This window comes from Camelus dromedarius, chromosome 29 (assembly GCF_036321535.1).
Source record: "Camelus dromedarius isolate mCamDro1 chromosome 29, mCamDro1.pat, whole genome shotgun sequence".
Classification (NCBI taxonomy): Eukaryota; Metazoa; Chordata; class Mammalia; order Artiodactyla; family Camelidae; genus Camelus; species Camelus dromedarius.
This window is the reverse complement of record NC_087464.1, coordinates 20,538,948-20,552,210: the sequence shown is the minus strand read 5'-3', so window position 1 is coordinate 20,552,210 and position 13,263 is coordinate 20,538,948. Positions and strand designations below refer to the sequence as shown.

Below are 13,263 nucleotides of genomic sequence, written 5' to 3'. Positions count from 1 at the left end.
CTTGACTCAATAAACATTTCCTGAATAAATGAATTCAAGCATCCTGGAGACTAAGCAATTTAATTTAAACATTAATAGATCAGGTGGACAAACACAGTTAAGACATACATAGTGCCTACTCCCTACCAGGCACTGCACTAAACATTTTACATATGTTAACTCAGCTGTCTCCCATCCCAGTCCTGTGAAGTAGATACTATAATGAACTCAATTTTATGGACGTGGAAATTGAGGCACAGAGTGGTTTAGTGGCTCACTAGAGATCCCATGGCTGGTAGGTGGGCTGAGTTAGGATTTAAATCCAGGTAATCTGACTTCAGAGTCTGTGCTCTTAACCAATATGCTTTACTGCCTTGGAGTATAAAATAAAGATATAGAGGGTAGTAATCGGTAATTAACTCTACAGGTGGATGTGTGTTGTTTGTATCCAAAAACAAATAAGGCACATTTTTTTCCTCTTCATTGAGTATGAGGAAAAACACTGTTTGAGTTGGTCATTTAATAGGCCACAAAATGGAAACCATGTAGATCGTATAATTTAACCACAGCAAAATAACATTAGCTATAAACACCAAAAATAACAGAGGGAAAGCACAATAAGATTGGGAATAAACAAGAGATATAAGGACAATTCATAGGAGATGAAAAATTATAAGGCAGTACTATTTGTAACTTCATGCTGATAAATTTAAAAATGTAAATGAGATGCACTTCCTTTCTAAGCAAATATAAATCACCCAGTATAAACTGACAAAAGAAGAATCAGAAAATGAATACTCCATTACTTACCAATAACTTTCAAAAGATAATGAAAGATCTAGCCTTCTAAAATCCATCAAGCCCACATTGTTTTACAGATGCATTCTATTATGTCATCAGTGAGCAGATAGATACCTTGATAATTTAAAAATACCAATGTGTAGGAAAGACCAGGATGTTCTCAAAATCATCCTAGAAAGTTAGCATAACCTGGTATCAAATCTGAACGAGAACCCCACCATCCCCAAAAAAGGAAAAAGGAAATAATTTTCTTAATACAGATGTCCCCCAAAAGCCCTAAAATAAATAATTCCAATCTGGGAGTGAATTTTTATAAAAGAACATATATTGACCAAATAGAGTTTGTTGGGGGGATATATGTGTGGTATAATTAAGGGTGCACTTTGAATCAGTAAGAGGAGGATGGACTATTCAGATTTGATGTTGAGATAAAGGCTTCTCACCTTTATCAAATCCTTACCTTATCCTATGTACAAATTTTCAGATGAATTGATGATCTAAACAACAGCACTATTAACAACAACTATTACAAAGTTCTAACTAGAATATTTAAGCAACTATTCTTGTGACTCTGCCATCTCCCCAAGCAAGACAGGAAATCTAGAAGCCAGGAAAGATAAGACTTACAGATTTGAGCACACAAACTGTGAAACTGTTTTAGAGAGAAAGACCCCCCCTCAAATACTATTCAGTGCTCACAAATAACGAGCGCTATGTGAAAACATTTCCATAGGTAATACTATGGAGACACTAAGTGATAAAGCCATATTACAGAACAATATATATATTTTTAAAAGATCAATAAAATTGATAAAGCTTAGGCAAATTTAGTAAAAAAAAAAAAACTGGGCATAGGAAGGGAGAAAATACAAATAAACAATATTAAGAATGAAAAAGGGACATAGTTTCAGAGAAGAGCAAACATTATAAGATAATACTGGTTGTAACTTTGTGCCTGTGAATGTGAAATTGTAAATGAGATGGACAATTTTCTAGGAAAATGTAAATGGCTAAAACTGACTCAAGAAGAAGTAGGACTTTTTTTTTGGAAAATAGAACTATGTGTGTATATATATCTAGATAATATATATCAGTGGGTTTGTGGTTTGAAGATGCAGGTAACCTCTGGAGAACGGACTAATAGTGGAAGAACTCCGCCAGGCTAGGCAGAGGTGGGGCATTTGCTTTCTAATTTATAATGCCATGTGCTTTGAATCCTATACAAGCCATGAATTACTTTTGTTATAGAGGAAACAAAAATTGTTGGTGAGTGGCTCCCCAGGAAGTCCTGGGAACAAGTAGTAAGTAGGTGGGCTAAAGGATGGAGTTGGAATGGAATCCAACAGTTTGTCTGCGATAATCAGATCCCCCTCAAGTCTTTCCGTCACAGTCGCCCCCTCTTCTCTCCCTCTCCTTCCCATACTGTGGACAGACACTCTGAGATCCGAGGGTGTTTCATGACGGAAACCAGAGGAAGGCAGAGCCGCGAAGAGAGCAAAGGAGACTGGAGTTCAAATCCCTACCCTGGTCTAGGAGCAGTGTCAGACTTTGGGAGCGTCCTCTCACTTCTCCTGCGCCCCATCTGCACCCACCTCTGGGGCTCCAAGAGGTTCAAACTAAGTTGTTAAGCGAGTCTAATCCCTTAAGCGCTGGGGATGAGCGGGCTGGGTGGCCGGAGCCTCTGTCTGCAGCTGCAGGTAGGCACTTCCCCACCCCCGCTGCCCCCTCCTTTCTCCTTCCTCCCCAGCACAGACACCCACACAACCGCTTGCGCCAGGGCTGGAGGGATGCTCTCAGGCGCCAGCGGGCAGCAGTGCCTCGTCAGCCGGTGGAGCCGAAGAAGGATCTGGAGGGTTGGGGTTGCGCAGGAGAGCTGCAAACCAGAACTGGGGACAATTCCTATCTTTCATGCTTCTTTCTTTCTCTTTAAAAAAAACAAAAAACAAAAAAACCCTGTTCCCACTGAAACTTGACGGAGCAAGGAGTGATTCGAAGGAACTGACGCAGACGCTTTATTTATAAATCTTAAAGAAGTTCTGGGCAAGTCACTCAACAGGACCCGCGAGGCCTCGGGTAACCCCAGCTCCCGGCGCTGGTTCAGCCTGGAAAGCCAACTCACAGCCTCAGGCAGGGATGTCAGGCACCCCCTGACTTTGCTTTTGGAGTAATGACCCAGTCCTGGACCCAGGTGGCCTCCCTTGGTGAGCGTCCCCGTCAGGTAAGCGCACCCCAGGGGTCTCCACTGATCACCTGGGTGGGACCTCCATCTCCCAAGAAGTAAATCCACGCAGTTTAGCTACAGGCATGAGTGGGAGGCTGGTAGGAGAGAGTCTGCTTTTATCACAGGAAATTGTGGGAGACGGGAGTGGAAGATGAATTTAAGATTTTTTATTTTTGCATTGACGCGTGGGGATGAGATGCGTAGGGGGCTGAATTTTTGTAGGAAATGGTTACGGAGCAGGGCTAGGTGATCGGCGTCTGAATTTCTGCAGGGACTGAAGGGGGAGCAAAAGTCCACTTTTTGCATATCAGGAACGGGAGGTGAGAGGTTAGGATTCTGAAAATGTGCAATAAATCGTAAAGCGTATAAATCTAAGCATTTTAGAGAAATGATGGGGGAAGCACTTACCGTCCTGGTTTCACCTAACCCCTATCCTCGGCCTTCTCCACGAAGATGCCCAGACACTGGCAACAATGGACGCTCGCACACGCTGCCGGCGCGCCCCGAGCCCACAGCGTTCAGCACCTCGGACAGAGCCCACCAAAGCCGCGCGCGCGGCGCCGGGTGAGCGCAAGGGACCCTGGCTCCTTCGCCCCAGGCCACCGCGGCTCTGTGCTGAGGGCGACTGCCTAGTGCCGCCCCCAGAGCCAGAGAAAGAATTCTCGAATCGCAGAAGCAAACGTGGACCTCGGTTTCTGATCTGCTTCTAACTGCTTCCCGTGACTGCAGAAGGAAGAGGCGGAGTATAAAGATATCCCCCAAGCTTCCGCAAATACTACAACTGAATAGTGTGGCCTTCTGGATTTTGAAAGATGTACCCAAGTCCTTCAGAATTTAACATTTACTGAGCGTTTTCCACGTGCCAAGGCCCTGTGCTAAGCGCTGTACATAAGTTATTGTTACAGTACACCACAAACTTTTCTGCCATTATCCCCATTTTACAGATGAGAAAACTGAAGCCAGAGGCGGAGTAACTTGTTCCAGTTTATACAACCATCAAATGGTATAGCTGTGTTCTTAAACTCCACTCCAGGCTGCAGTCGTTGGGAGATAAGCCTGAGCAGAATTCTCACTGTGAAAGTGCTCTGAACTTGGGATCAGAGGAACAGAGTTTGAAGCAAAGCTGTACCACTTACAAAGTGTGCTCTTGGGCAAAATTACTTAAGGTGTCTGAACTTCAGGCTCCATATCTGTAAAATTAGGGTAATAATGCTTCCCTTTAATGCTTCACCCTTCTTCCCTGCAGAAGTGTGAGGGGAGGGTGGTCAAAGAGATCGACTCAGCAAACTTTGAATTGTAGTTGGGTGGCAGAGGTGAGAAAGGAGGGAGCAGGAAGAAGAGAAAAAGGATTGGTAATGAACACTCGTGGCACTGGGCATGACGGGGAGCAAGGCTCAGAGGTGGGATTCTAGGTAAGTTTAATTCAACATAATAACTCCTAGGATTTTTATAGGACTTTGTAGAGAGTGTTCACATATTGCCTGTCATTTGATCCTTTTAACAATCTTGTAAGGCAGAACTGGAGTTCTATTCATTTGGCAAAACGATGCTTGCACCATTACTCAGCTACCTAGTAGCAGAGCTGAGATTAGAATCCAGGTCTTGGGGGGAGGGTATAACTCAGTGGTAGAGTGCATGCTTAGCACTGGGTTCAACCCCCAGTACCTCCATTAAAATAAATAAACCTAGTTACCCACCCCTACCTAAACAATAAAATTAAAAAAAAAATCCAGGTCTTATCCTATAATCCTTCCACCATGACTGGTGCATCCTCAAGAGCTTGGAATACGGAGCAATTACAGCACAAAAATATATTTAGATAAGCACTGTAAATATCAGCTTGGACCATGTGAAACTGATGTTTTTTGACCATTTTTATCTATGAAAACAGTAACTTCATATGAGTCAACCTAATAAATATTCATTGATTATATTCTATTTTGCTCCACAAAGAATTTAAAGCAATTTATAAAGATCCACAAGATGCCAGATTTATATATATATATTAGAAGCAGTCGAGAAAATAGAGAAGAAACAAGATTAAGGCATAGCCAGAAACAAGATGAACATAAAATATGCATATTAGTAAGCCTGAGAAACTTGTTCTGGGTTACAAAGTACAACAAAATATATATCCGGTCCCTTACATAGGGATATGAGAAACTTTGTAGATGTTTGCAGGAATCTGTTGCGCCTCCCCTTTTGCATAATTTTTCACTAGGTCTAATATGAGAAGTTTTGAAACCAAATGCAATGCCTCAGCCCTATGAATGATTTACCATTGTGCCAAACAAGGGAAGTTTAACTGGAAATCCAATGCCAATGTAACTCAAGAAAGTGGAGATGAAACAAAAGGTATTTTATCTGCACTGGAATAACTGTCAGTTTTTTATAATGGTTCACACAAACACATGATACTTTAAAGTTTATAAAAAGGGCTTCTACATCCATTAGTTCATTTGAGCCTCCTAACAAACCTACAGAGGTAAGAAACTAGGAAGTGATGGAAAGAACAGTGCAGCATTGTGACTTGTATCCTTGTATTTTTACTGTTATAGTGTCATAAACCCACATACCTACACAGGCCAGGGAAGTAACCTGAATGTGTGAACTGGCCCAGTTGTCAGACTACAGAGAATGGTAGGGCATTTGTCAAACTGGACAATGACATCTTAAAACATTCAAATTCTTTTTAAAAAGTTAAAGCACTATTTAGTCAAGCAATACATAACTATGAACCACACTTAGCCCTCAGCGCATTACTATGCAATCTTGTTCTACACGAATCAGACTACAGGTCTGGGAAGGCATGGGAATGAAAGGGCCTGGGTTCAGTGACATTAAAGACTCAGTCTCTCTCTTTAAATTTCCTACTTCTAAACTGAGAAAGATTGAACAAGATCACTTCTCTCAGCTTCAAATGTCTAAGACTTCCACTTCCACCTTTCAAACAACTCTCCAGCTTGATTCTTTTATAACCTCCTCATGTTGGCGGTCCTGACCCTTTTCATCTCTCAGAGGCTCCTCAGTGACCTCCAGCCTCCAATGTCATCCTTCCAATCCTGAACTCCCTAGGTTTCTTTGTCCTCAATGCCTAGCATGGAGTAGATACATGGAGTGTTTGATGGTGAATATGTGAGTGAATGAGTCAGCAAGTAATGCCAGTGTTTTACTGACGGTTTGCCCTATTACAAGTAATAAAAATTAATTCAAGCTATCATAAACAGAAGCATGGCTTCTAGAGTGTTCACAGACCACAGAGGGAGCTGAAGCTCTGCAGAGGGAGGCGACTCTTTCCACCTCTCATCTCAGCTTCTCAGTGTGTTTTCTTCACTCCCCTCCCTGTGCACATCAGCTTTTCTGCTTCCTCTGCACACGGCCACCCACCAGATGCAGCCTTATCCCCAGAGTTCCTAACATTCCAGTCCCTACAAACAGCCCAAGATAACTGCTATTTCTCAGTCTCAGTTTCAAATTCCACCCGGGGTCGAGTCAGCTGTGCACGCGGGGCAGGTCAAACAGTACAGACTCACCTATCAAAGCTGCACACTGTGTAGGGGATAGATGTCAGAGAGAAGGGGTCACTGTGAGCTATGACAATCTCAGAAGAGTCACCCACTCATCTCTGAATGACCGTGGGCAAGCCAATTCTTCACTCTTGGCTTCAGCTTCTTAATCTGTTAAGTGGGAGAGAGGTCTTCTTGAAGGGGATATTTGCTGCTTCAGGGAAGGCAGCTGATAGCAGCCTGGGGCAAAAACATACATATTAACACTGCATTGGGTTACAAAACCCTGGGAAGTAGGAATAAGGGGAAACGAAACCTGGGGCAAGGAGAGGGGAAGAGCAAATACAGGGGCTACATGACTGAGCTATTCACGGCTTGGTGACAAGTGCACTTGATTGCTCAGTCTTATGGAAGTTGTACAGTCCATTGCATCCCACCAAAATGGTTTAAACCTACCGAAAACAGACTATTAGAAAAAGAAAGGGAAAAGACTTTACCTGACATCTATTTCCCACTTCCCACTGGTCAATATTTGCTCTACAAAGGGTTAATTCCCCCACACTTCTGAGCTGAGTGATCTTGTCTTGCCAATAGTCAGTTTCTCCTGGTCAGCTGAAACCAGGTGTGGGGCTTGGCCATTTGCAGCAGTGACCTGACTCTAAGACCTTGCTATAGGCTTAGACCAAGTCTATACACCTTGCTAAGGCCACTCAGGCAAGGGAGTAAGGCGAGTGGCCGACCCCCTGCGACGGGGAAGTAGACAGGGCTACATAAATCTGGGATGATGCGTAAAGTGAGCCTGGTGTAATCTGCAAGGCTCTTGTCAACCAGCCACGTGAACTACAATCTTTTAAACCTATATTCTTGACATGAAAAGTGTAAGACAAATGCAGTGCACCAACAGACAATGTTAAGGCAGCGCATTTTACCTGGGCTGCAAGAATGAGGTAAGGATCTGATTCTGTCTTCGCATATAGCTCTTGTACTTTCATCGTTCAAGGAATTTCAGTTGGGAGGCCCGCAGTGAAAAAAAGAAAAAAGGTTATAGACAACCTGAAAAATAGCTCACTGTGGACAGAGAATGTTATATCTATAGATGGGCTAGACATTCCAGACCTCAGAGAACAACTCGGACGCTGTGCCTCCATCTGCTCTCTCTGAGGGAGCTGGAGCAGAGTTGACTGGGGACAAGCTTGAGCTCAGGGGACGAGGTGGCCACTGATTCCAAGTGGAGGGACAGAAGCATCTCCTTGATATACCATCCTCTTCCCACCTTTCCTTTCTTCTTTTTCTCCCTACCTGCCTCCATCCCTCCCTCCCTTGACTTTGAGGGAGTCCAGAGCTATGGGATTCGCACCACATAGAACATAGGAAGAAAACCCAATTATCCATCCACATCTCCTCCCCATCTTCTTTTCCTTTTTCTCTTCCTGCCTTCCTCCATATTTTCCTTTATCTTACTTTCGAATAATCACACAGCTGATGAGGGAGAAAAAAGACAGATTTCCTGCCTCAAGGGGCTCGGAGTTCTGGGGAGGAGGCTGACCCAGCTGATTAATGAGATCAATGCTCCAATTGAGAAAGTTGAACCGAGGGGAGGCAGTATCCATTATTCTCTTTTAGTATGGGTGTGTGTGTGTGCATGTGTGAAAGAGAGAAAGAGACAGAGAAAGAGAGAGAGAGAGAATGCAAAGATGATGTATAGTATTTTAGTGTATGAATACAAAATATACTATAGTTTATCTATTTTCTTATTAATGGGTTGTTTCTAGTTTTTACTTTTTATGAATTGTGCTGCTGGGACCATTTTTGTATATGTTTTCCTACACATATTTAACAGTCATCTATTGCTGTGAACAAATCATCCCAAAATAGTGGCTTAAAACAATAATCACTTATTTGCTCCTATTTCTGCAACTTGGACCAGCCTCTGGGAACTTCTGCTGGCCTTGTCTGGGTTCCCTCATGCAGCTGCATTCATCTGGGGATTGGCTGGTCCGAGATGGCTTCATGCACACTCTGATGTTCGCTGGGGCTGTTGGCCGTACTGCTACATGTCCTTCCTGATAGGACACCCCAGACTTCTTTACACGGCAGCTGGGTTCCAAGAGAGCAAATCTTAAAGCTGCAGGGGTCACTGAGGCCTGGCCTTGCTTTGAATGTCACACAAAGTGAGTTCTGCCACACTTTATCGGTCAAAGCAAATCATATGCCGACTCCTCCTCCTGATGGGAGGAGAGGCAATATTGTATTGCAGGTGGTGTGTGCATGCTGGGATGGGAGGACTTTGTGGCCATGCTGTTCAATCTACCACACGTCTAAACTCAGGCATGGAACTCCTGGGTCAGAGTGCGGGCATCAGTTTAGGGGAACCAGCTTATGCCTCCACCAGCATGTTCCCGACGCTCCCTGCTTCATCCACCCTTGGTGCTGTCGGTCTAATTTTAGCCATGCGGGAGGGTATGATGGTATCTCGTCGTGCTTTAATTTGATTTTCCTTGATTACTAATGAGGCTGAGCACCTTCTTCTGTGCTTGCTGGCCATGTGTGTATCCTCTTTTAGAGGAAGTGATTTGTAGGAGTTCTTTATATAGTCTGGGTATGAGTCAGTTGTCATTTTATTCAACTCTCCCCCTTGGATCTTGAGTGATTTTTTTCTCTTGATTAGAAAGGAAGTCACACTGGAGCTGAGACTTGAGGGATGATGAATAATTAAAGAAGAGCAGGGAGGTCTTAGAGTTAGAAACATGAATAGTGCTACAAGGAAGAAAAATAAAATGTGGGGCATTTGAGAAACAACCAGACTTCAAGATAGGTGGTTCTGTGAAGAGAACAGGAATAGGAGAGCAGGATGCTGAAGAGATATGTCCAGGAGACAGAGGGCCCCTTGGATGGCACGGGCAACAGTCTGTTTTCATTGCCTGTTCCCTTTTCTTCATTTAGTCCTTGAAAATTCTGCCTTAAGGGTCCAGAGCTTGGGGACTAACAAGCTTATCAACACATAGAACTTTAATAAGATGGTCATATGAAGGACCACAGAAGAGTTACAATGACAGGAAGCGAACAGAGAGAAAGGCCATATCACAGAGAGAGAGACAGAGAGAGAGGGAGAGAGAAAATCAGGAGACTGAAGAAAGAAGTGTAGAGTTGAAGAGACAGAAACAAACTTTTTGTGAATGTATCTAATCACATAGTGTGCCCTTGGATGGCAGTGATTTAACAGAAAATCGCATAGGAACACGTAAACACAACCGCAGCAAAGATCAGACTGAGATGGAGTTACTGACCAATGCATTTGGAAGAAGTGGAAAAATGATCTGAAGCAGAAAGATACACTCTAGTCTGTTAACCACAGTTACTTCTGAAGAGTGGCTTCAAGAAGGGCTGGGGGTTTGTAAAGGAAATCCCCTTTTTTTATATTCTTAAGTGGGATTTGGGCTTTTTTAAAAAAATAGCAAGTATTTATTCATGTACTAAATGTTTAAAAAGGATATATATATACACACACATACATATATCTCCATCTCTCAACTTCAGCCAAGACAAACTTTTGAGTTCCTATTTACTAGAGGAATGTAAATTGACCAGTAACTGCTCATGGTAGTGGGGGTCGGAGGAAGGATGAGGTGCATCAGAGGAGAAGGAAAACTCAGGTGTGGTGACATCTGCTCAGTGGGAGCCTGAGGGACAAAAAATCCATGTGGAGGAGCCATGCTGGCAGAGACCTAGGCCAGAGAGGGACCTGGGGCTGGCGGGGCATCCATTCTAGAAGAACCATTTGTCCTTATTCATTGAAGACCTCTTGACCAACAGCCAGTTTGGAGGCTCTGAGTCCAGGAATTAGGTAACTGACACAGGGAGAACCAAAGCAGAAAACCCAGGTTTGACAAACCTCAGCAGGGAAAGCTCTGGTGTGAGTTTTATTTCCTAATATTCGGAAGCAAAAAAAAAAAAAAAAAAAAAGCCATCCCCTGTCCATCCTCTGCCTCAGATCTGTTCAACCAGAGGGGAGGATGTAGCACTGCATTATCTGAGCTATTCTGCGAGTCTGAATGAGGAGGATGAGAACTCTGACCTCTGCTGGAAGCGCGGAGACTACAACCTGGGTTGACTTTGTTGTACAGTATTTCTCCCCATTACAATCATTATACATGTTTATTTTAGGAAATACAGCAAAAAGAAGAAAATGAAAACTAGCCATAATCCTACCAAACTTCTGGTGTATTTCCCACGGGTTTTTTGGATACATACCTAGAACAACAACGCATTAAACCGCTTTTTAGGAGGCAACCAAGCAAGTGTGACTCATTGCCGAACGATGAAGATACAGCAGGGAACAAGATAGACACAGACCTTTCCTCACTGGGACTCAGACTTCAGTGGTGCCGGCAGACAGAAAGCAAAGTTTCTTAAACTGCATTTGTGATAAGTATTGTGCAAACTGTGCATGCAGCAACAGTTTGCATTTTTATTGCTGACTATATGCTAGGCATTATGTCAACTGCTTCACGTGTGGTTAAGTGTTTTATAGACGCAATCTCATTTAATCTTCACAATGACTACTAATAGTAGCTTGCTACTATTACCACCCTCACCCCCGTCCCCCACCACGCTACAGATGAAGAAATGGTGAAGTAACCCGACCAAGGTGGCAGAACTAGGGATCAGGCTGGGACATGACTGAACTGGGCTCTGTAACAGCCATGCTGCTCAGATCAGCTACAGAATACACTTTTCTCTTTTCTTCCCTTGCTAGGTCTGATCGCCACTGTGGCTCAAAGACTCTAAGGTGTAGCCAGTATGATGGATGATGACACCGAATTAAGGACTGATGGAAACTCACTTTTAAAGGCTGTGTGGCTGGGGAGGCTCAGGCTGACCAGGCTCCTCTTGGAAGGGGGCGCTTATATCAACGAAAGCAATGACAAAGGCGAAACGGCTCTCATGGTGGCATGCATCACCAAACATGTGGACCAGCAAAGCATCAGCAAGTCCAAGATGGTGAAGTACCTGCTGGACAACAGGGCAGACCCCAATATTCAGGATAAGTCTGGCAAGACTGCCCTCATCCACGCCTGCATCAGAAGAGCTGGGGGAGAAGTGGTCTCCTTATTACTGGAGAATGGAGCAGATCCCAGCCTCGAGGATCGCACGGGGGCTTCAGCTCTGGTTTACGCAATAAATGCAGATGACAAGGATGCACTGAAACATCTCCTTGATGCTTGCAAAGCCAAAGGCAAGGAGGTGATTATTATCACAACAGATAAATCATCTTCAGGCACCAAAACCACCAAACAGTATCTTAATGTCCCTCCTTCACCCAAAGAGGAAGACAGACAGTCGCCTCCACTGTGTGCATCCCCCTCCGATATTGAACTGAAAGCCCCAGGCCTGGGCACTCCGCCCGGTGAGAAGGACGACTTCTTCAGCCTCCAATCAGGGCATCCAATCCAGGGTGGTTGCAACACCTCTAAGGCTCTTATTGAACCCGGGTCACCCACTAGGAAAGTCGGGAACCTCAAAAGGGCCCGTTTGCCCCAACTGAAGAGGCTCCAGTCTGAACCCTGGGGCCTGATTGCACCCTCTGTGTTGGCAGCCTCCACGCGCCAGGACGAGACCCACGGTGCCAGCACAGACAACGAGGTCCTCAAGAGCATTAGTGACGTGTCCTTCCCTAAACGGGGACCCCTCTCCAGAACCAACAGTATTGACGGCAAAGACCCCACCCTCTTCCACACAGTCACAGAGCAGGTCCTGAAGATTCCAGCCTCTTCGGCACCGGCCTCCTGGAAGGCAGCCTATGAGAAAAACCAGGCCTCCCACCCTCGTCTGGCCAGGAGAGGGACTCTCCCTGTTGACCAAGAGAAGAGTGGTATCTGCCTGTCTGGCCCCTCTGCTCTCAGAGATGCAGTGTCCCTCAGACGGCTGGAAAATGACTTCTACGATTTAGATTTACAGCCAGGAGCCGACCCACCCAACTCTATCTCCCTTGAATCCGGCAAAGGACCCTTAGATCGAAAGAAGCTCAACAGCTCCCACTTGTCTCTCTTCCAGGGCTCCAGGGAGTCCCTGGATGCTGTGCCCAGCACATCCCCCAGCTCCGCGCGCCGCAGGCCACCCCACCTTCTAGAAAGACGAGGTTCCGGAACTCTGCTACTAGACCGAATTTCTCAGACCAGGCCTGGCTTCCTTCCACCTTTAAATGTAAATCTGAACCCACCGATCCCAGATATTAGATCGAGCAGCAAACCCTCCTCTCCACTTGCTAGTGGCTTAAAATCCATGGTTCCTGTGGCTCCAAGCTCACCAAAGAGAGTTGACTTGAGAAGTAAAAAGAAACTCCTCAGAAGGCATTCTATGCAAGTTGAGCAGATGAAGCAGCTGTCTGACTTTGAAGAAATCATGACCTAGAAGCTTTTAGAGACGGTTTCTTTTAATCTATGTAGCTTATGAAAAGAACCATAATGTAGACCCACACAGCCGCGCAGTTCTCCATATTCTCGTCATCCCTCAATGTTGGTGTGTGGCTGCTTCAGAAGACATAGAGACAGGGTGCTGCTCCCCTCCTGAAATCACACCTGGGTTCTTATCCATCTACTTGAAAAGCACTCAGGATAATTGGGGTTTTGGAGAGGAAATTACCCAAAAAATTCTCCCAAGGAAGAAAACCTTTGGAGTTTGAAAGTCACACAGCAGGTACAATGATCTAAGCTACTGACACTGGTTCTTTTCTTTTCTTTCTTTCTTTCTTTCTTT

General features: G+C 44.6%; 1 protein-coding gene and 1 long non-coding RNA gene across 2 annotated transcripts in view; one reads left to right on the top strand and one right to left on the bottom strand.

The window, feature by feature from the left end:
• Positions 1-3,775, bottom strand: part of LOC105092234 (uncharacterized) — a 45,017-nt gene extending 41,242 nt beyond the window's left edge. The window contains exon 1 of the long non-coding RNA XR_010378303.1: positions 3,410-3,775. This is a non-coding gene — a long non-coding RNA (uncharacterized LOC105092234). The remainder of the gene's footprint in view (positions 1-3,409) is intronic.
• On the top strand, positions 2,561-13,263 carry ANKRD34C (ankyrin repeat domain 34C). Its single transcript, XM_010983886.3, has 2 exons — positions 2,561-2,998; positions 11,264-13,263. Exon 2 carries the CDS (start codon positions 11,308-11,310, stop codon positions 12,916-12,918), a length of 1,611 nt encoding a protein of 536 aa, XP_010982188.1. The 5' UTR covers positions 2,561-2,998; positions 11,264-11,307; the 3' UTR covers positions 12,919-13,263.